Consider the following 21,025-nt stretch of genomic DNA (forward strand, 5'->3'; position numbering starts at 1 on the left):
GATAGCACGTCAAAGTGCAAGTAGATAAATAGGTACTGCTCCGGCAGGAAGGTAAATGGCATTTCCGTGCACTGCTCTGGTTCGCCAGAAGCAGCTTAGTCATGCTGGCCACATTGCCCGGAAGCTGTACACAGGCTCCCTCAGCCATTAAAGAGAGATGAGCGCCGCAACCCCAGAGTCGGTCACGACTGGACCAAATGTTCAGGGGTCCCTTTACCTTTACCTTTTACACATTTTCTAACAAATGAAGGATTTAATGGTGGTGAAACTGGCACCCCTGCCATCAGACATGTTGAGGGCAAGTCAGTACATAAGACTGTATGAGTTGAGAGTAAGTGGTATGGAAGGCACTTGACTCTAGAAAGTTGGGCTTGGGTGGAGGCTTCTATGATGTTTCTGGCACAGCTCCGGTAGCCTCCAGACCATAAGCATCAGAATTTGCAGACCCATGACCACCAGTTTCATGCTCAGCCTCAGAAGCCTATCCTTGTTTCCCAGCCAGGGATATAGGAGCATCCTCTTCTGACCTGGAGCTCGAAGACAGGACAGTGATTGTTGTTTTCTGGAAAAAAAGAACTCTCAACATGTTCAGAGGTATTCTGCCAAGGTATTCTGGTAAAATAAGCTACCAGTCATTTCTATGACTATATTCTGCTGACCCTTTTTTCAAGATCAGAGCAGAAATATAAAACACCTTGACTGATCTCTGGGGAGCATAAGAGCTAGGATATAGCTGACTAAGAATCAACTTAATCCTGTTTCAAAAAGTAGAGGAGACTGAAAGTTTCATTAACCGTTTTTACCATTACATCTAAACTGAACCAAAACTAAAAGAAACTAATTTCATAAACAACTGTTAGAAGGTGGCTTATTTGAGTAAACTTGATTTAAGTCTAACCTCGGTTGGTTCAGGTTGATATGCCACACTAAGCTGTAGTTAGGCAAAAATAGAACCAAATACTGTCAAATTCCTGTGTCAGAGGCAGAGGAAGTAGAGAAATCATGTGAACCTGAGGCCTGCAAAGGCTCATTCTCATAATGCTAAATCATGGTTTAGTGCAGGATTGGGGAAGATTTATTAGTTTGAGGCCCATATTCCCTTCCAGGTAATCTTCTGGGGACTGCATGCCAGTCAAACATGAACAATGAAAATATGTTTTACCTTTGTATAGTAGGCTAGTTTCTAAACACACTCACACTTCCCTCTCTATCATCCACACAGGCAAGCATGACTATTATCAGAGTTAAAGGACACGTTCCAGTCAGGCAAAATCACTCAAGGGTGATATGAAACAAAACTGGTGAGGGCTAGGGGAAAAGATGGTATGGCAGGGAAGGGGGGGGGCTGGAACGACTCCCAAGGCCAGATAGAGAAGCTTGGGGGGTGCATTTGGCCCCTAGTTTTGAGTGTTATGTCCAACAAGGGTAATGAGCATGGTCACTTGCTTTGTATGTTTAAAACACACTCAGTAGACTTAGAGACACTAGTGATAACTGGAAAAAATGTATAAAGTACTCAACACTGATCTGAGCCAACTTGATTTTATTTCACTTGTAGATGGTATTTTGATCATAGGATTTTTGCAGAGTGCCCCTCCCCCCATTTCAGTGGTTCCTGCAAATCAAGATTTAAGTCTTTGCGGTGTTTCACCCTGCAGTGCAGATTTTACTTCCAAAGTCCTAACATGTTTTGCTATTTCTGCTGAATCTCAGAATTAAAATTGGAGGTGGGGAAAAGCAGAAAATGTGGAATATTTTGCATAAAAGAAGGCAAAACACAAGCAGCAGCTGAGTAACAGAAATATGAGTTCACCCGGTAGTGTGAGGATTTACATAAATAATACCTGTAGAGATTATAGCAAGGTTTAAAATTTATTGGTAATATCCCTAAGCACATGTCTCTGGAAATGAAAACATTTAACAAATTCAGAGAAATGAGCTCCATTTTCCACTGGGGCAGAATTTATTATTTGAATTATTCAGGGGAGGTTTATATATAGCCACAAAGATATGTGATATGCTAACTAATTTCTAATTATATTAGTCAGAAGCGCTCTACTGGGAACACTCTGTTTTCTTCAGTCAGGCTAAAGCAATTCACATATTACGGGTTCTAAAAATATATTTATTATATTACCAGGGTCCATAATGTAGGAGTCTAAAGAGAAAATTAATTTTCTTGGATCACATCTATTGAATATTTAACTTTATATCTGAGGAATTCATTTATCTAAGGACCAAATAACAATCTGTGGAGGAAACAAAAAAATAAAGATGCTAATCATAGCATTGGTCCTCTCTCTGTAGGAAATGACCAGGCAGCTTAACAGACATTTGATTGTCTATGGCGCCTGACAATACAGAGAATAGCTTCAAGAGAGACCATGCTGTGTATGAGGATAATAAAATTTAATCTTACCCTTCTTTCTTGGCTGTTAGCCTCCAGTCATTAAACCATGAGTGTGCTGTTAGCAAAAAGCAAAAGAAGAAGAAGAGAAATAGGTGCACTTCTTAGAAGAGTATTTCTATTCCTTTGCAGCAGCATCTTTATGAGAGCATTTTTTAAATTATTATTGTTATTTGCTATTCACAATAAGATTTCTGCATACATGAGTCTTACAGAAAGTCATTTTCTGTAGTAAAAATGAATTCTAGTGTGTCAAACTCCCATCATTGGTCCTGTTTATTAATTTCCCTTTCAGTAGCTGAAGATATGGTGCTAAGCACACATGGAAATAATTCTCACTGAAAGCAATTACACTGGTTTTTTTAAGCGAACATGGTAAGAATCCAGTGCTTAGGCTGCAATCCTAAACACTGGGGAATGCATTTGATTGAATTCATCAGGTTTTCTTCTGTGTAATGCATAGGATTAGGTGGTTAATCCTTCTTGGGTAGAAGGATAAGAGAGAGAAAGAGAGAGAAGCCAATTCTCATAGAAACCACTTTTTACGGGAGGAGCCAGAGCTACAACAAACAACCCGATTGCACATCCCCAGTTGAGACAAGTTTGTTCAGAGATGCTGGTGCCTTTCAGAAGTGGGAAGGACTATTTCTTTTTTAATGGAATACTGCCTAATTGGCAGGCAAGCCTTGAGATCTTGTGTTATACGGAAGGAATACGATAGGCATTCTTTCTCTCCACACTTGGCATTTTTAAAAAGCCTATTTTCTTCGAGGAGGTTTACTGTACCTCCAAATGATTTAATAGAAAGGTTGGGACAACAGGGCAGTGTGTAATATGTATATCCTGGGTACGGATGCAGGAAGGGAGAGATTTGATTTAATTTGCATTTAGAGGTGGACCTACCTAATATACACTTCACACTTTCCTAAATGGAGAAGGAATCCATAATGGCATGCTTGAAGGGCTAGAAATAAAATTGATATTATTTTTTAAAAAGCAAGCCTGTGTGATGTAAATCTATTGTGTAATAGAGCTCACACTGCAATAAATTCAGGCCTGATATCAAATGGTGAGGCCTTAAGTAGGGTTAAAGGTAAAGGTAAAGGTACCCCTGCCCGTACGGGCCAGTCTTGCCAGACTCTGGGGTTGGTGCGCCCATCTCACTCAAGAGGCCGGGGGCCAGCGCTGTCCGGAGACACTTCCGGGTCACGTGGCCAGCGTGACATCGCTGCTCTGGCCAGAGCCAGAGCCAGAGCCGCACACGGAAACGCCGTTTACCTTCCCGCTAGTAAGCGGTCCCTATTTATCTACTTGCACCCGGGGGTGCTTTCGAACTGCTAGGTTGGCAGGTGCTGGGACCGAACGACGGGAGCGCACCCCGCCGCAGGGATTCGAACCACCGACCTTTCGATCGGCAAGCCCTAGGCACTGAGGCTTTTACCCACAGCGCCACCTGCGTCACCCTTAAGTAGGGTTACCATATTTCAAAAAGTAAAAACCAGTATACCCGGAAAGTTGTTGAGTTGTTTTTAAATTGTTGAGCTTCGATTGACTTGCCTAAGATCCTGGACAAAGTGCCCCCTTTCGTAAATCCCCCTGGACGGCAATTCCGCCTTTGAAATACCAGCAATGTCCAGGAAAATCCGGACATATGTTCGCCCTAGGCCTAAGCATTTTGCAGGACCCACCATTGCTGACACACCTCAATTTTTAAATATGTATTTTTTAAAAAGTTGCACCAAATACTCACACACCTTGGTAATTTCCCTAGACTCCCCTGACCATACTCCTCTCTTTGCTCCATACCCCTGTAGGTGCTTTTGCCTGGCTAAACTAAAATAATGCCTTTTGACTGCTTGGCTGGAGAGAGATGTGTGTCAATGGTAAAGAAACATCTGGCTTTTGTGTGGCTGGAATACCACCTGCTGAGAGTTACAACCATTGATGCATCCCTGTTTATCCCTGTCCCCACCCACCAGTAGAATGCAGCCCCTGGTAAGCTCTCTGCCTCAGTTTGAAAAAAGTTCCCTGCCTGTGCGGTAAACCTTGAAAATATATTTTATATTAAACCTTAGTGACTTAAAAAATAATAATCAAATGGTCTATACATTTTGTTGAATAATCAATCAATCTTTATTACGGTCCAAAGACCCAACAAATCATTACAAAGCAATGCACAATGGCATAAATTTCACAGTTTCCTTTACTCCCTACAAATTAAGTACCCCAGATCGCCATTTTACATTTCTGTTTTATTTTTGCTTAGGAATTGACCGTTGCCACTCAGTTTAGACAAGCTTTAAAAAAAACCAAAAGAAAAGAAACCTGAATGGTGGTATCTGCAGAATTTTTAATTGCTGTGGGTCAGCTATAAAAAAAATGCATATCAAAATAAAAACATTAAATTGCTGCTGACAATAAGCCTGTTTTGCATATGGCTATTACTTTTTAGTAGGCTATGCATTTTACATAAGTATTACATTGCAGGTGCAAAGGCCATTTCAGTGCCTTTTGCAAATTCTTGGCTGAATAATGCATGGCTCAATGACCTACTTAAATATGTATTAACTTAGTATATCATCAAAAAGAAAAGATTTGGGCAATCAATATTATTTAAATAATGAATCTTTATTATTATTATTATAAACCTTATAGTGATGATGTGAGCAGGGGAAAAAATCCCAATGAGTATTTGCTGAGTTCAGACAGCTTAAGAAGAGTAAATTAAATGACAACTTGTTTTAAATATTATCTCTCTGTATGGAATACAGTGCAATTATGAATTTCCTCACCTGAATCTGAATATAGAAAGAAATACCTAGTCCGGTTCCTATTTTAGGCTTAAATGTGAACTTTTACATATCTTGAAGACTTAACATAGTATAAGCTACAGTTGATCTGAACTTAGTTTTGTTTTCATTATTTACAAAACGTCCTTCTGCTTTCTGTTAGCTTACTAATGCCCTATCAAAATTTCATCTCTCCACCTCGCCGGGTCCTCAGTACTAGAATAGAGTATTTTGAAAGCTTCCTAGCTTTTGTGAAGCTGAAGAAGCAAGTTCAGGAATTCCACAGCTTCCTTGCTCTGTAGGCTCAGGCACCTGAGATACAGTCCTGAACTTGCCTGTCCAGGGTCATAGAAGCTCTCCAACCCAAGTAAGGTTAGGGCAAAACTCTATGTTACATTTATTGTATGGTGTGTACATGGGGTGGCACATCCCTTTTTACCACTTGAGGCAAAAAAGGAAGTACTGCCCTCCTGTTGCTACTGTTTCTGCTGCTCCCATCACCACCATACCTTCTGCTGTCTGAATTGCCTGCTCCCTAAGAACTTGCTCGATTTTGGGCGAGAAGTTACCCAAAATGGACTCAATCTCGTTCCAAATCAGCACTGATGGTAGTGGTGGCAGGGCAGCTATGAGGGTGCTGCCCGGGGGTTTCTGCAGTGGTTTCACCCTGTCTAATGGCTGGGCCGGCTCTGGTGTGTACATCTCTCTCTCTCTCTCTCTCTCTCTCTCTCTCTCTCTCTCTCTGTTAAATAAATTATAGGCAAGGGGGGTACAAGTCCTGTTGTAAATGTGGTGTATGATTAGCAGAGGTTTGCCTGTTCCCTTCCTAGCCTTGATTGGAATGATAATCAATCCATCTACATGGCTGGGACTATTAAGGTGGAAATTCACATTGACGTCAGTCAGAATTGCCCTGGCTCCTAGTCACTGTCTGTGGATTCTTAACAGGACATAATTCAAATATGTATTGGAGTCTGGGAAGCAAAGAAACAAAAGTAAAGCATGTTTCTTTACAAACCATCCCTTCTCCCATGAAAGGATAAGAAGGAAACAGGTTGAGAGCAATGATAGCACACACAATCTTTCAGGGAAGGATCAGGTAAGGCAGCACATGCAACTTTGATAATAGTCCTAAATTACATGTATTGAAATAAAATAAATAAAACCGTGCTAACTTAGCTCAGTTTTCAGAAGCAGCTCGGGAACTCAGATCTTTCCAAGAACTGCCTTGTCACCCCTTTCCCACCATATTGAGTAATAGTTTGCTAGTTCTTTTGTTGTGCTCTCTGTAGTTGCAAACATAATGATTATAAATTCACATGATTGGGGGGGGGGTTAGTTTGGAAAATAAAAAAGCAATAAAGACTTGTAGTGTACAGGTCCTCTTTGTGCTGAAACTTTAATGCCCACATTCAGAGTACTTTCCCCCTTTTCCAGATATTGCCTGTTCAACAAATAGACTTTGTGGTTCGAGGACCCGACCCCCCTAAAGTTGAATGAATACACTCGCGATGGGACGACGAAGAGTGAGGCCGAGGAGGGGCTGGTGCCGCAGCATTTAGGCTGCTCTACACGCCCCTTCGGAGGCACCTGGTTGGGTGCCTGCCGATGGGTGTGGGCCCCCTGCTAGAGGTGGAGCTCGGGGTCCCGCCCACAACCACTCCCCTCTCTTCCAGGAGAAGAGTCTTTAAAGGAACACATTGTTCTGTATACCATGAATTATATGAAGCAAGGGGAAATAGTCATTTCTGCTATTGGTGGGGTTTTTCCCCTGACATCCCATTCTGCCAAGTCCTTTAAAAAGAATTGTATTGCAAATGTCGTTCCCATTGAAATTTTGGTTTCAAAAGCTTTGCCCATATTCCTGCTGCTGCTGAAGCTGTCGACTGAAAATGCTCCAGAACAGCACTAGTTTCCATTGAAGTTGCCCTCAGCAGGTAGTCCTGCCTCTTGAGCTATTTTATTTAAGATATCACTCTTGTTGTATTTATTTCTCTTCATACAAGTTTTTAGAGATAAAGCCAGTGCCTCTGGAGATCAGTCAGAACTCTTTGGTGAACTTTGTTAGTCTTTTACTGCTTTAGATTTCAAGTGCTAAAGCAGAATCAGGAATAGTCACCCATTGGGAAGTCTTTTCATTTGTTTTATTTAAATGTTTACATTTGGGTCTTGTTTTCTCTTTTTGTGTGTTCTCATTCTGCCAACCAATAATCATCAGACCATTTAGACACTAATGCTGTGACTGAATGCCGTACAGCGAGAAGCCATGCTAAGCAGAAGACAGCACTGATTTGCCACCAAATTCTTTAGCATACGAAGCAGCTATTTTAGGCAATACTGTAAGTGCTTCCAGACAACCTGTGTAATGAAAATCCAGCCTGACTTCTTTTCTAGAGAGATTAGAGCACACGGGCTCTTTAATGAGCATTCATCCTAATTTGTTTGTGGGGTGATTAGATGGTGCTGCATCAAGCAGGTGTTATCCCAGACTTTTCACTGCATTTTCCTATCATTTTCCTTACCACAAAGAAATGCAGGCTTTGGGGGAAGTGAAATTGGTTTGCAAGAGTTCCAGATTCCAGCCTTAATGGTACAACCTGAATTTGCCACTATGTGATTGAATCCCACCTGAAAATAATGACAGTCAGGAAGCACCTTATGGCTCTGGACCTTGCCTCTCACCTGACACCTTGTTTTGTACTCTGATTACTTGGACCCTGACCTTGGACTGCCCCTAGATACTGTTTCTGCCCATGTTGCTGTTGCTGCTGGCAGGTACTCTGATCACCCAGGAGCTTATTGAGAATAGCAAATTGCCCTATTTAAGTTCGCCTGCGCGGAAGGGAAACAACACTTGTATCCTTTTTTTGTTTCATAAGCTGAATATTTATTTATGATTATTATGAGCATTTGCAAAGTAAACCCAGAATGAGGTGTAACCCTGTGCATACTTTTCTGGAAGTTAATAATGGGACTGACTTCCAAGAAAACTTGCATGTAATTTGTGAGCCAGGAATAAATAAATGAACTATTGGGAACATGCATTAAAAGAATATAAAAGAATAACCACACTTGGATTTCCTGTGCTATGCAAACAGGGAAGGTGACACAAAGAAGATTCATTCACTACTTGAGTAATGCAATTTGTGATGCCATATCTATCTATCTAAGAGTCACTTTGGTTCTAGTGAGATTGCAAGACAGCTTTAATCTTGATTCTTGTTAGACCCAGTTTAAAATACAATTTCAAAATTCAAAGGAATCTTCTTTTCCCAGTAAAACATGACTGTCATTAATGCTGGGTTAAGCCCTTGGAGGTGGCACAGCCAGAAGAATTGTCCTTCTGCTAGCCAGATAAGAAATTGAAGGTCACGATGTAAGACAGGAGTGAAAATTATGGAACAGGTGGCACCACATTCAGGGTTCCCCATGCCTGCTCCCACCTAACCTGTGTGATCGACATTGTAAATTGGCTTTCCAGAAATGCACAACTTGTCCACATGATCCAGCTGCCAAACTACATACCTGCTTTGCCAGTATCTGAATGAAATCAGGAGTGATATATCATACTTTTCCTGCTTTAAGAATCAGCAAAGACCCCAGGACCACTTTCTACCTGACTCAAAGTGTGAAAGTGAAGGCACACATTCACATCTATCTATCTATCTATCTATCTATCTACTCACACAATTTCTGTTGCATAAACCATTCTCATCACTATTAAGATACTTGATACCAGCCCTGTCTGGGCATAAGAAATTCCTGCTACCACTAACGGGGCTTGGGAAAACATGCCCTCTGTTTCAGTTAGAAACTCTTCTAAATCAGCCCAGCAAAAGGCATGAAAGAATATTGCAGACTGAGGAGGAATATAAATATTTATAAATACAGATGCAGTGCCAACTTTTCCTAACCATCACTTCTAGAGCCAGAGGTTCCAGAGTTTTAATAATTGCAGTTGGACCTTTTTATGAAAACTGAAGTGATTATCCAACCACAAGGAATAGGAAAGAAATTCAATTCAGTTCATATTAAAAGGTGAACCTACCTATTTTGCACTTTCCAAAGCAATATATGAACTGAAACCTAGCCTTCCTTCAAAATTTGCAGATATCTTCATTTTGTGACACAGTTCTAAGTAATGTATACAAAAATGCATATATTAGGGTATATTTTAGTGAAAAGCATATTCAAAATTGCATTGTATTAGGCAAAATCCCTTTTCAGAAATTTGTGTATTGGACAAATTTGCAGTAAAACGCTGATAAATCTTCATTGAACTGAATGAGAACTGGTGTCTATGACATAGTCAAAGAATAATTTGCCAAACTGTTACTGGTTGATTCTAAATGGACTGCAAAAAGTAAACAAATAAATGTGGCCTTTGTCCTAATGCTTTTATATTTTCCATTAATTTCCCACTCAGAGCATGGTGCCTACTCAATATAGCTTCTTTTTGATCTTTTGGAGTTCTTTGACTTAATACAACTGTGATTCATACTTTCCATATATTTACTCTATATATTCTCATATATATACTCACATATATACTCATATATACTCATATATTCTACCTAAAGGAAATGTGGAGATTGGAAAAGTGAGAAACTGAAAATTGGGATATCTACCCAAACCAAAAGTAGAAACAGCAAGAGTGGCACATTTCCAGTACTTAGTCTAGGACGAGAACAGACTGCATCACAGGAGAATTGAACCTCTCAGCAGTTAGTGTTTGGGACAGTATTGCTATTGCCATCTCCTAAGTATAGGAGTACTGGACCAAAGCAAAGCAATCTGCCTATTCCTTTTACTAGTCACCACCAGCTGTCACTATGTACAATCTTGCTCAAAGAGACTGTGTGATCAAACACAAACCCTTGTTACACAAGCTAAATTCAAGTGGTTGGTTTGATGTGTGGGAAGAACAGGCGACTGTGTTCTTTATTACAAGGAAAACCATGAAAATAAAAAAGAATGTGCCATCTTTCAATTCATATTCCTTTAATTGAAGTGGCTTGAGTTTACTGGATCTTTTTTTATTTCTTCTCTCAGACAAAAAAAGCCTACAGTCTTTATCATTGACGTTAGATGGCTGTCAGAGAAACCAAAAGCATGCTCAAATGTTTATAGGAGCTAAGTGGGGGAATAACTACTCCAAAACACTATTTTTAGCAGTGACCATTGCAGTACAGTATAAGTCATTGGGACTCACTTTCCCCTAAACATGCGTGCTTGTTTTGTTTTTTTAATTTATTGGACTCTGATAGAAGCTTTTACTTTCAGATAGCAGTTCAGATATCTAACTTGCAAAATTATAGCAAAAATCTGCAACAAAATGTTGTGAAGGAAGTAAGATAAAATGACTTCTAAGATATTACAGAGAAGCCTAGCTATTGTGTTTCAGGTATTGTTGCATATCCTACACTTCCACAAATGGTGTAAAGTCCAGGAGCAATGACATATAATTCATTTGTATTTGGATTAGATAGCATTAGCATTTTACAGTGTTTGTAGTATCTGTTTTAATTACAAATATAAACACAAAATACAATTTTGTATGCCAGGCTACAAAATTTCTCATTATGCATCTTTTAATGAGTACATTTGTACCCTACTCCCCCCCCCTTCCATCATGAGGCTCAAAGCAGTGTGCATGGGTGTTTTCAGACAGATACTAACTAGATGTAGACTTGCTTAGCTACAGCAATGTGTCATCGGCCTTCAGAACATGCCTTGAGATGTCCCACAGAAATTGTGTGGACCCCTGCAGCTAATCTTGCAACTTCTGCCTATTTTTGAAATCAAACTACAGTACTGATTCTAGCTGTCTTTCTGTCCTTCCCTCAAACTCTCTCATGGGTGTCCCATTTTCAAGGCTGGAGAGAGATGTCAGATGTTATAGGACATCAAGCTGCTTTTTCAACAAGTTTGTCAGGCAAAACTCTTCTGGTCCTCAGAAAAAAGATATAGGTACCCTACAGATCTTATTGAAAAAGAAGATAAACTGACAAGTTAAGAAACAAACAAAAATATACATATTAGGTGATACTTGGGTATACATAGTTAGCTGTTTATATATTTACAGTTTACTTAGAATAAACAATCCATGTACCAATATCCAATAAATTTTATTTTCCCCCTAGACAAAACTATTGCTGAAATGACTTCTAGGCCATTTCCATTAAGGGAGGCAGGAGGATATTTACAGTACTACCCAAAGCCATTGTCCCAGTCTCAAATGCATGGTTTTCTTTTACATAAATATAGACTTCTATTTACTATTTCAGAGTGGTTTGCCACTGCTATCAAACTGAATTTCCTTGTCATAATGGTTTCACTTTTCTGCAAGTCCTTGCACTTAACACATTCTCTAAGATGAATGGGTTTCTCTAGCACGTGTACGACAAGATCAAAGAGAATTTACATGTCACCATGAGTGTATCCCAGAAAGCAACTGTCTAGTTCGATAAAGCCAGAAAGCTCTGGCAATGTTTCACTACAAGAACAGGTAAATACTGGTTCTAAAACAACACCACACAGATTTTCCTACACGGGTTAATTACTTTCTTTGGAATCCTCCTTTAAACATTAGCTCAGCCTTCACAAAGATAAGAAAAATCTTTCTATGACCCACGTGATGCCACCTTTCAAAAGCTACATTTCCCAATAAATAGTTTGCCCTTGTCAATTCATCCCAGTTTCTTTGTGCCCCAATCAGTGGAAGAATTCAGTATGGCACTAAGTTAAAGTTCCTTAGCTGTGCTAGCAGAATGCCTTATGTAAGTTATTGTGGTTGTTTAAGCAACAGATTGTTTAGCCCCAATACTTCCTGTTGCACAACCTGCTGCACAGCCAATAGGCTTCTGCTAGCACAACTGTTGCATGGGATTTCATATTGTGCTGCCATTATGAAACTATTAATTCATTGAATAAATGATGCTTTGGGTTGTTTGCTGTGAAGCCTAGTGGGTGATATTTAAATGGAGACTTTTTCAAGATGAAATGGAGACGTGGAAACCTAATGTAAAAATCAGCATATGAACTGTAGGTACTTGAGTGTCTAGGCCCCCTGTACTCATCCTCTGGAGACATTTAATATTCACCAGCAGCATTTACATTTACATGCTGTTTTTGGAAAGAGCTTTCTAATAGAAAAGGTTGGCCAGGAAGAAAATAAAAGAATGAAGAAATTGTATTTTTGCCTTTTTTCTGAAATAAAGTCTAAAAGCTCATGTATTTTTTTTCTAAAATATTCCTATATTCATGAGGAATGAGGCATTTAATCCACTCTAGGAGTGACAGAATGCCTTTGTGTTCTCACCTTCAGCTCACCTCCATGCAAAACTCATCAATCTCACACACAATGACTCATTTCACAAACAGAATAGTTACAGTTCTCATATGACTTCTGGGGCAGGTGAACAACATACATATTTTTAAGCTTAAAAATTCAATTTAAATTCTGGAGTCTAAGGAATTTCTGAAATGATAAGTCTGTATCACCTGTGCTGAGTTTCTTTTCAAAGGCCATTTCTATTCTTTGAATGTAAAACTGTCTGGAGAAGATACTGATGAAGCTGTCTTTTCAAATCTTGAGCATCATTTACCTCAGAAGTGGTAGTTTGTCTGGGGCATGGAGATGACAGGCAGCTTGTGTAGGATATTCTAATGGAATATATATATATATATATGTTTCTCTCTCTCTCTTTGTCTGTTTGATCCATTCAACTGCTTGTCACCTGCATAAAAGGAATAGTGCCAAATCTTGTTCACAAAGCTCTTTTGAAAAGGATTATTTGTAGTTTATAAAGCCTGATTCAATATGTTTTGTTCCTGCCCAATCATGATTATTTACATCTAATAATGGTCTTGCAACCGTTTCTTTGGCTGAAAAATTCCAATTAGTTCCAGACTTCCTCCATCCTTATGCTCCTGGCCACTTTTTTGGACCCCACCCACAAAAAACAACCTAGTAGTTTTTTTCCTTTGAAGCCAATGTCACAGAATACCTCCTCTTCTAAGAATGTGTGGGGTATTTTCCTTCAGCCTCACTTTCTTAGTGGCTAGCAGCTTAATGCCTATGCCCTTCTTTCCTTCAACTCCTTACGTTCCTGCTTCTCCTGAAACTAGGGGTTCACCAATACACACACAACTGTCCTATGTCCAAGAAACAAGCAAAAACTTAGGCTAAAGATAAAATGGTGCCATATTTGCTTGGACTTCTCCACACCACAAATTTAAAAGCACAGGACATCTCCCAAACAATCCTGGGAACTGTAGTTTAAGTTAAGTTTAAGAATCCTGGGAAGTGTAGTTCCCAGTTAAGTGTGCTGGGAATTGTAGCTATGTGAAGGATAAACTTTGGTTCCCAGGATTCGGGGGGGGGGGGGGGGTCATGTGCTTCAAATGTATGGTGCAGATTTTACCTAACTTCAATAATCTGTTGAATCTTCGGTTATGTGAGGCAAATTCCCACCCCACACTTCCAATTAAGGAAGCAGGCTTGCAGGTCATATGGCAAGAATCTCACACAGGCCTGAGACCCAATACATTTCTTGTTAGAAATTTATGTATTCATGTTACATTTATATACCACCTTTATCTCCCGAGGATCTCAAGGTTCTCCACCTCCCCGTTTCATTTCATCCTTACAACATCCCTGTGAGGTAGGTTAGGCTAAGAGATGGTGACTGGCCCAAGGTCACCCAGTGAGCTTCATGGTTGAGTGGAAATTTGAACCTTGCTTTCCCAAGTCCCAGTCCAACACTCTGAAGATTATGCCAAACTGGCTTTTCCACCATTTTCCCCTCATAAGGTGAAACTAGAGAACCCAGTCTTTCTCAACATGAAGTAGAGATGTGCATAACCTTCACTGGATCTTCCTTCATCTTCTAGTGAAAGTACAATGAAAATTTCTGTAGGATTCGTGCAAAACATACAACACTTTGGTTGGCTAAGGCAGGGGAGGGGTCTTAGTGAGATAGTTGGGTGGCTTTTCCATGCCCCTCCCTCTTGTTTTACAATGTTAAACAAAAGCAATCTATTGCATGTATTGTGGTTAAGAGTGGTAGTCTTGTAATCTGGTGAACCAGGTTTGCGTCCCCGCTCCTCCACATGCAGCTGCTGGGTGACCTTGGGCTAGTCACTCACCTCACAGAGTTATTGGTGTGAGGGAGGAAGGGAAAGGAGAATGTTAGCTGCTTTGAGACTCCTTAGGGTAGTGATAAAGTGCGATATCAAATCCAAACTCTTCCTCCTCCTCCTCCTCCTCCTCTTCTTCTTCTTCTTCTTCTTCTTCCTCCAAAACACAATGCACAGGGAGAAATGATATCTGACCCCACAGGCCTATTGGAGTTACTTTCCCAAAACCATTCTTAAGGTTTTTAAAGCAACCTGCCTTTGGCTGCTGAGTGCACTGGATTGCCTTTAGTTAACTTTCAAAAAGAAAGAAAAGAGACAAAAGATAGAATTCCTGGCCACCCCATCAAATAGTAAACATCCTCCCATCCCAAACTCTTTTGTTTCTCATCTGGGGAAATTCAGCAGGGTTGCATGTTCAAGTAAACACTAACAAAAACCCATCCCTGGTTCCACTCTACTTAATCCCTTGCTAGCACCTCCTCACAGAAATGCTTTCTGTCCAACCCAATCTTCCTCCATTGCCACCACCCAAAAGGCAAGTTCCCTGTTATCCCAGCAATCTCTGGTGCAAGAGCTCAGCCAGGAATCTCTTCTCAGTACCAGCACTGAACCTATGCTTTGCATCCACAAATTTGCTGCTGACTCCGTCTTTCACCCACCCACTTTCTTCTTGACAGTTCTCAGTCTTATTCCGGTCCCTGACACATGCAACTGTTGCTGCTGCTTCAAGTACATTACAATATAAGACGTTCTCTGGTGGCAGGCTCTAAAGCAGATTTACAGAGCATGTGACCTCTTGTGTAGTAGAGCAGAATGTTTGATCTGGGTGCTGTGGCTGAGAGGATAATGCTAAAGCCCTCCAGCTAAGGATCAAAGGAAAATTTTCCTAGCTGCCTGTGTTATTCGCTCTCTTGCAGTTAAATAAAAATGCAGAGCCTAAGCTAAACTGCATGTTTACCAACTTTTCACAACGGTGACATCTCAAAATTCTGCAGAGACAGGCTTAGCAATTGGAATTCTACGCCAATGCTGAAGATTTATGTTTGAGCAGTGTGGATGTGTTGTACTGCAAAGTCTAGAGGGGATTCAAAGCAAATGGGTTGCTTGGGGTACACCCTGCTGCATAATAAATACTGTAAATGCACTGAGTTAAGACAATGAGTTTATGTCATTAGGTGTGATGCTTATTTTAGTAAGCAGGCGAGCCTGTTATCATGGCTTCTCATTAAGAACAAAGCCACTTTAGATTTTCCTCACCTTCCACGCTGTTTGCATGAGCATGCAGAAATGTGCCAAATGCATTAAAGGAGACGAAATAGGATATAACAGCTCTCCCCCCAGTGTCACAAGACACTGCTATTTTCTGAAATGGACTCATTCATGATCATGGCCCCAAGGGGTAAAGTCACATGGTGGTGCCTATAAAGCAGCTATTAGTATTCAGGCAAGTCAGAGGTCTGTGCTTGCTATTGATATTACTCTGTTGTAAATGGAGTGTTATACTCTCTTCCATTACCATCTTGATCGTAAATAGTGGCTCAAAGTACAAAAAGTATTACTGGTTGCAATGTCACTGAGCTGTTGGGAACAAATAGCTTGAAAGGACAGCAAGGAGAATATTAGAAGCCGGGCCTTTGCTGATGGGCGGGACCTACGCAGCCCTGCCCACAAATTGTTTGGATAGAAACATCTTGGGGGGGGGCATGCAGATGCTGCATTGACACCATTTCTCATTACTGTCCTTGCAGTAAAGCTTTGGAGATATACTACTATAAGAGCAAGACATGTTTGGCTTTGTGATGACTGTAGTAAAAGGAGCTTGATGTATGACAGGTGGCTCTCCACATGTTGCAGAACTAAAATCCCCATCAGCCCTAGTAAACATGGCCAATGGTCAGGGATGGAGGGCAACGTGTGGAGGGCCAGAGTATCCCCACACCCGATGTATGATTATGCCTGGTTTAAGGATCTCCAGAGTTTTGAGGGTATAGGTTTTGCAGTAAGGATGTCCTCGATTGTCTTGCAGTAATTTAAATTGTCGTGTATTTGCTTTCATGTGCAAGAAAGAGAAGACCAAGGATGTCTTCAAACACTTTTCGATCTCACAGCTGGCAAGTAAAATAATATGTGATGTTTCTTTGCCACAGAGCACCTAAAATAATTACTTATTCAGTGTAGATTCCCTCTCATTTTCCATGGCTCTGCGTGTCATTGATAATAGTCTTTGCACCAGTTCATGTGGTATGGAAATTTGGTATAGGCTGGGGGTTTTCTTATCTAGTGGATCTTTAGCACAGAATTCTAGACTTGCTGATTTTGCAGCTTCCTTTTCATTTGAAGACCAATTTTGCACTGATATTGTTCTATAATTTTCAATGCATTTTGCTATGATTTAAATGCAGGAGTTCAAGGGAGACAAATCAGCCCCACTGTGCCAGTTATTTTATACAGTAGCCAGCAACTGGCATTGTATGGAAACTGTTTTATCAAAAAAAGTAAAAATACTGCAATTTATTTTCTCTGTATTTTTAACCTTAATTATACACTGCAGTACTTCAAAGAATTAAATACTGCAGGTGCATAGTGGGGAGAAAAAACATTAACAGTGGAAGAGAGAAGTAAAGGTAAAGGCAATTGTGAAAAGATATGTTGCCGGATAAGATCTGAAAAACAGATGGGAAGTCAACAAAGCAGAGAGAGAAGGGATGCTGTTATGCTCAGCAGGAGCTGAATAGGAGGTGTTTTTCATTTCAACAGTTAAAGAAGATAGTAGAAAGAGACTGGAGCTAGATAATCAAAGAGAGAATCTGATAAATAACGGAAAAAGCAAGGGCAGAACAGCATTAACTCATTAGATTGCCAGAGTTCTTTTAGCAAAACTATAGTCTCAAAGGATATATTTTCAGATGGTATGCTCTACAGTCTAGTAGCTTCTTCACATTAGTTCCATAGATTATTATGGGCTAATTTTAGCAAATGCCTGTAGTGCAGCCCCCAACCGGCACTGCAACTTATAGTGGTAAATTTTAGAAGGTAGAACGAGATACCCAAAGGATTTATGTAAGAAGAAACAGGTATTTAAAATTAACGAATATCTTATGTAAACTCTCTTATTCTTCACAGCTTCTCTTTAATTCCAAACCCAAAACACAGTAACGCAGAACAAGAAGATAAGGAACAATCAGTGACATGCTAGAACTCCCTGTCATGTCCTCACTCCCTTGTTCTCTTGGAATGGCAATGGTGCCCCACCTGAGAGGTGCTGGAATTGAGTTCCAGCAAATTCTGGCTGGAAAAAATCCCCGGGAATAATAATAATTGTACTGATGGTCTTCTTCTGGGCTTTTAAGGATTTTATAAATGTATTCAAAATAATTAGGCTGTGATTTTCAGTAGTTCCATTATAATATTCTCCCCCTTTTAAAGCTCCTCCTTCTACTTGTTCTTCCTTCTTCTTTGTTTTAAACAAAAATCTAGGAATAGGGTAGGGTAGGGAAGTGAAGGAGAGCTATGCATGAATAGGAAAAACAACAAAGCATTCCAACTACAAATTTACAAGGGTCAAAAATGACATCAGTGGATCTGTTGTGTTAAGTTTTCTATGCATTATGTATAAGGTCTGCGCCATGCATTTAAAGCAGTATCATACCACTATAAACAATCTTGACTTCCCCCCCCCCAAAAAAATTATGGGAACTGTAGTTTGTTAAAGGTGATATAAGTTGTTAGGAGGTTGATTATTAAACAACTCTGGGAACTGGGAGGGGGATAGGGGCCTTGGCACAACTCTCACCACCTGTATAAAACTGCAGCTCCAATAATTCTTTGGGAGAAGTCATGACTGTTTATAAAGTGGTATGATGCTGTATTAAACATATAGGTGAGGCCTAAGTGTGTGTGCAAATAATTTTCTTTGTATGCCACCTTTCCACAGTTCAAACCTTGCTCAAGATGGCTTACAACATGTAAAAATACATAACTACAACATAACAAATGTAGTCATAAACAATAAATTAAGCATAAAAAAAATACAAACTGAACATTTTCAAGATAAATTACACCAAAACCTCGCACAAAGATACAAAAAACCAACAGCAGCAGCACCCCAACTCAGCCTCAGCTTTTGCAGCTGGAGTCAGTCAGGGCTCCACCCTCCCTGGTCAGGTGCAAAAGGCCTTCAAGGCAGAGGAGCAGGTCTTCCGAAACTCACAGCCAAGATAGTCTCTGGCCTTTTCAGCCTCAGCTTCTGCAGCTGGAGTCAACAATAAGAAAGGCAGTATGTCTGGGCTATCTGTTCTAGTGTTTGAATGAAGAGGTGGGTATGGGCAGAGCCTGTATCCTTTCCTATGCATGCCTGTTCTACACAGTGGAAGAATGCCTAAAAGTTTTTGCAGCTGTTCTCCTAGCTGTTTATTAAGCCCAATTGCTGCATTCTATTTTTAAAAGGTAACGAAATTGGCATTTGATTATTTAGAGGGTATAATTACTATAAGAGTAAAATTTTAAGCGTGTGGCGGTGGTATTGACTTTTGAAATGCTTTTGCATTTTATTTTATTTTATTTTTAATGACAGAATATTTTTTCATTTGCTTGGACAAGTTTGATGTGGGAAATAACTTTGAAGTAAATCACAGTTCTATATTAAAATGCATGTGTATGAACTGCCACAAGATCACTGATACTTTGCTTCAAAGGTCAAAAATGTTATCATCCTTTTGATGGCGTTGCAAGACTCTGCGCATTAAAAACAGGTGCTAAGTATATTTTCTCTCCTTTCCTTCCCTTTAGATTTGTGATAAAGAATGGCACTACTATGTCGTAAATGTTGAATTCCCAGTAGTTACTTTGTATATGGATGGTACAACGTACGAACCTTACCTTGTAACGAATGACTGGCCTATTCATCCATCACACATAGCAATGCAACTTACTGTTGGCGCTTGTTGGCAAGGTAAGTAGAAGACTGAAATGTGTAAATTAAGATTTGAGGACATCTACTGTACAATAAAGTGGGACGCAGGTGGCGCTGTGGGTTAAAGCCTCAGCGCCTAGGACTTGCCAATCGAAAGGTCGGTGGTTCGAATCCCTGCGGCGGTCGGTGCCAGCGCCTGCCAACCTAGCAGTTCGAAAGCACCTCCGGGTGCAAGTAGATAAATAGGGACCGCTTACCAGCGGGAAGGTAAACGGCGTTTCCGTGTGCGGCTCTGGCTCACCAGAGCAGCGATGTCACGCTGGCCACGTGACCCGGAAGTGTCTCTGGACAGCGCTGGCCCCTGGCCTCTTAAGTGAGATGGGCGCACAACCCCAGAGTCTGTCAAGACTGGCCCGTACGGGCAGGGGTACCTTTACCTTTACCTTTACTGTACAATAAAACCTCAGTAATATTAACCAAAAGCAAGGTCCTATCATGTGTGTATGTGTGTGGACTATGCTTCAGAACAACAACACTGAGTATAGTCTTTATGTGGTCTCAGAAATGCCAATGATTTCATTTGTGGTTTTTTTTAAAAAAAGAAACAGTTTCTGGAGATAAGGATATAGAGTTAGGACTCACCTATACAGCTGCAAATAAAATGTTTTAAATGTGTTGCAAAGTGCAATATACAAATATGGCACTAGATGGTGAAGGTGAGCGATGCCAAATTCAATGTATTTTTCAAAACTTCAAAGCATTTTCACAGCGTGTTTTTTAAAAAAATGTATGTAGATTCCACCCTAGAGATCTAATGAGAGGGCTGCGCAGGAATACAGTCATACCTCATGTTACGTCCGCTTCATGTAACGATCTTTCATGTTATGTCCTGCGGTGACCCGGAAGTACCGGAAAGGGTTACTTCCGGGTTTCACCGCTCACACATGAGCAGAAGCGCAAAAGGACATCACACGCATGCGCAGAAGCGGCAAATCGCAACCCGCTCGTGCACAGATGCGCTGCTGTGGGTTGCGCTCTTTTCATGTTACAAACGGGCCTCCGTAACAGTGGTGTAGCGGGGGGGGGTGCAGGGGGGCCCGGCCGCACTGGGCGCAACATCTGGGGGTTAGGGTTAGGGATAGGGTTAGGGGGCGCAAATCCAGGGTTAGGGGGCGCAAATTACTTGCCTTGCCCCGGGTGCTGACAACCCACGCTACGCCACTGGGTAGTGTCATCTAGTTTTCTGCCCTTTTGGGTGCCACTAAAGCAGCTGGTCTGAAGGAGCAACTAGAGGTCTAGGGTATCCAGAGCCCAGCTGACTCAGTGGTATGTCAGGTGACCTGGGGAACCAGTAACGTGGCATATTGATTATAAACCTTCAAAACACCCACCTGCTCTTTGGTCAGAACAACATCTGCTCCCTACCTTGCCTGACTCCCTAGGTTCCTTATAAGACTTACTAGGCTCTCACCTGTAGTCTGCTTTCACAGTTTTGGTTACAACTATCCCTTTGAGTACCACCACCTGGAATCATTGTATTTTCCTTCACACTAACCTGATGCCACTGCAACCGTATGAACTGGCTCTCCATCAAAGCTGCCAAGAAAACAGACTTCTCCTTTTCCTTCCTCTGGCATTATTTCCATAATTTGCTGCTTAATCGCGGTGCAAGTACTTTAATTTCCCTCTTTGCAAAAAGACTGAGCAATGTGCTGTGTTCATGCAGTAATCTGGCCCAAAATGGATTTATAGTAGGGGGGATTTTGCAAACAGTGT

The 21,025-nt window shown here is 40.7% G+C and overlaps 1 protein-coding gene across 2 annotated transcripts in view; it reads left to right on the forward strand.

Moving 5' to 3' along the window:
• Positions 1-21,025, forward strand: part of CLSTN2 (calsyntenin 2) — a 368,030-nt gene that overhangs the window by 295,835 nt on the left and 51,170 nt on the right. For both annotated transcript variants that reach the window (XR_013838896.1, XM_079975860.1), the window contains exon 9: positions 19,126-19,288. Coding sequence is in view for 1 of the 2 variants with exons in the window: in XM_079975860.1 (XP_079831986.1) it covers positions 19,126-19,288 (163 nt within the window). In the remaining variant the exon portion in view is untranslated. The remainder of the gene's footprint in view (positions 1-19,125; positions 19,289-21,025) is intronic.

The sequence above is a fragment of the Podarcis cretensis genome (genome assembly GCF_951804945.1).
Source record: "Podarcis cretensis genome assembly, chromosome: 5".
Lineage (NCBI taxonomy): Eukaryota > Metazoa > Chordata > Lepidosauria > Squamata > Lacertidae > Podarcis > Podarcis cretensis.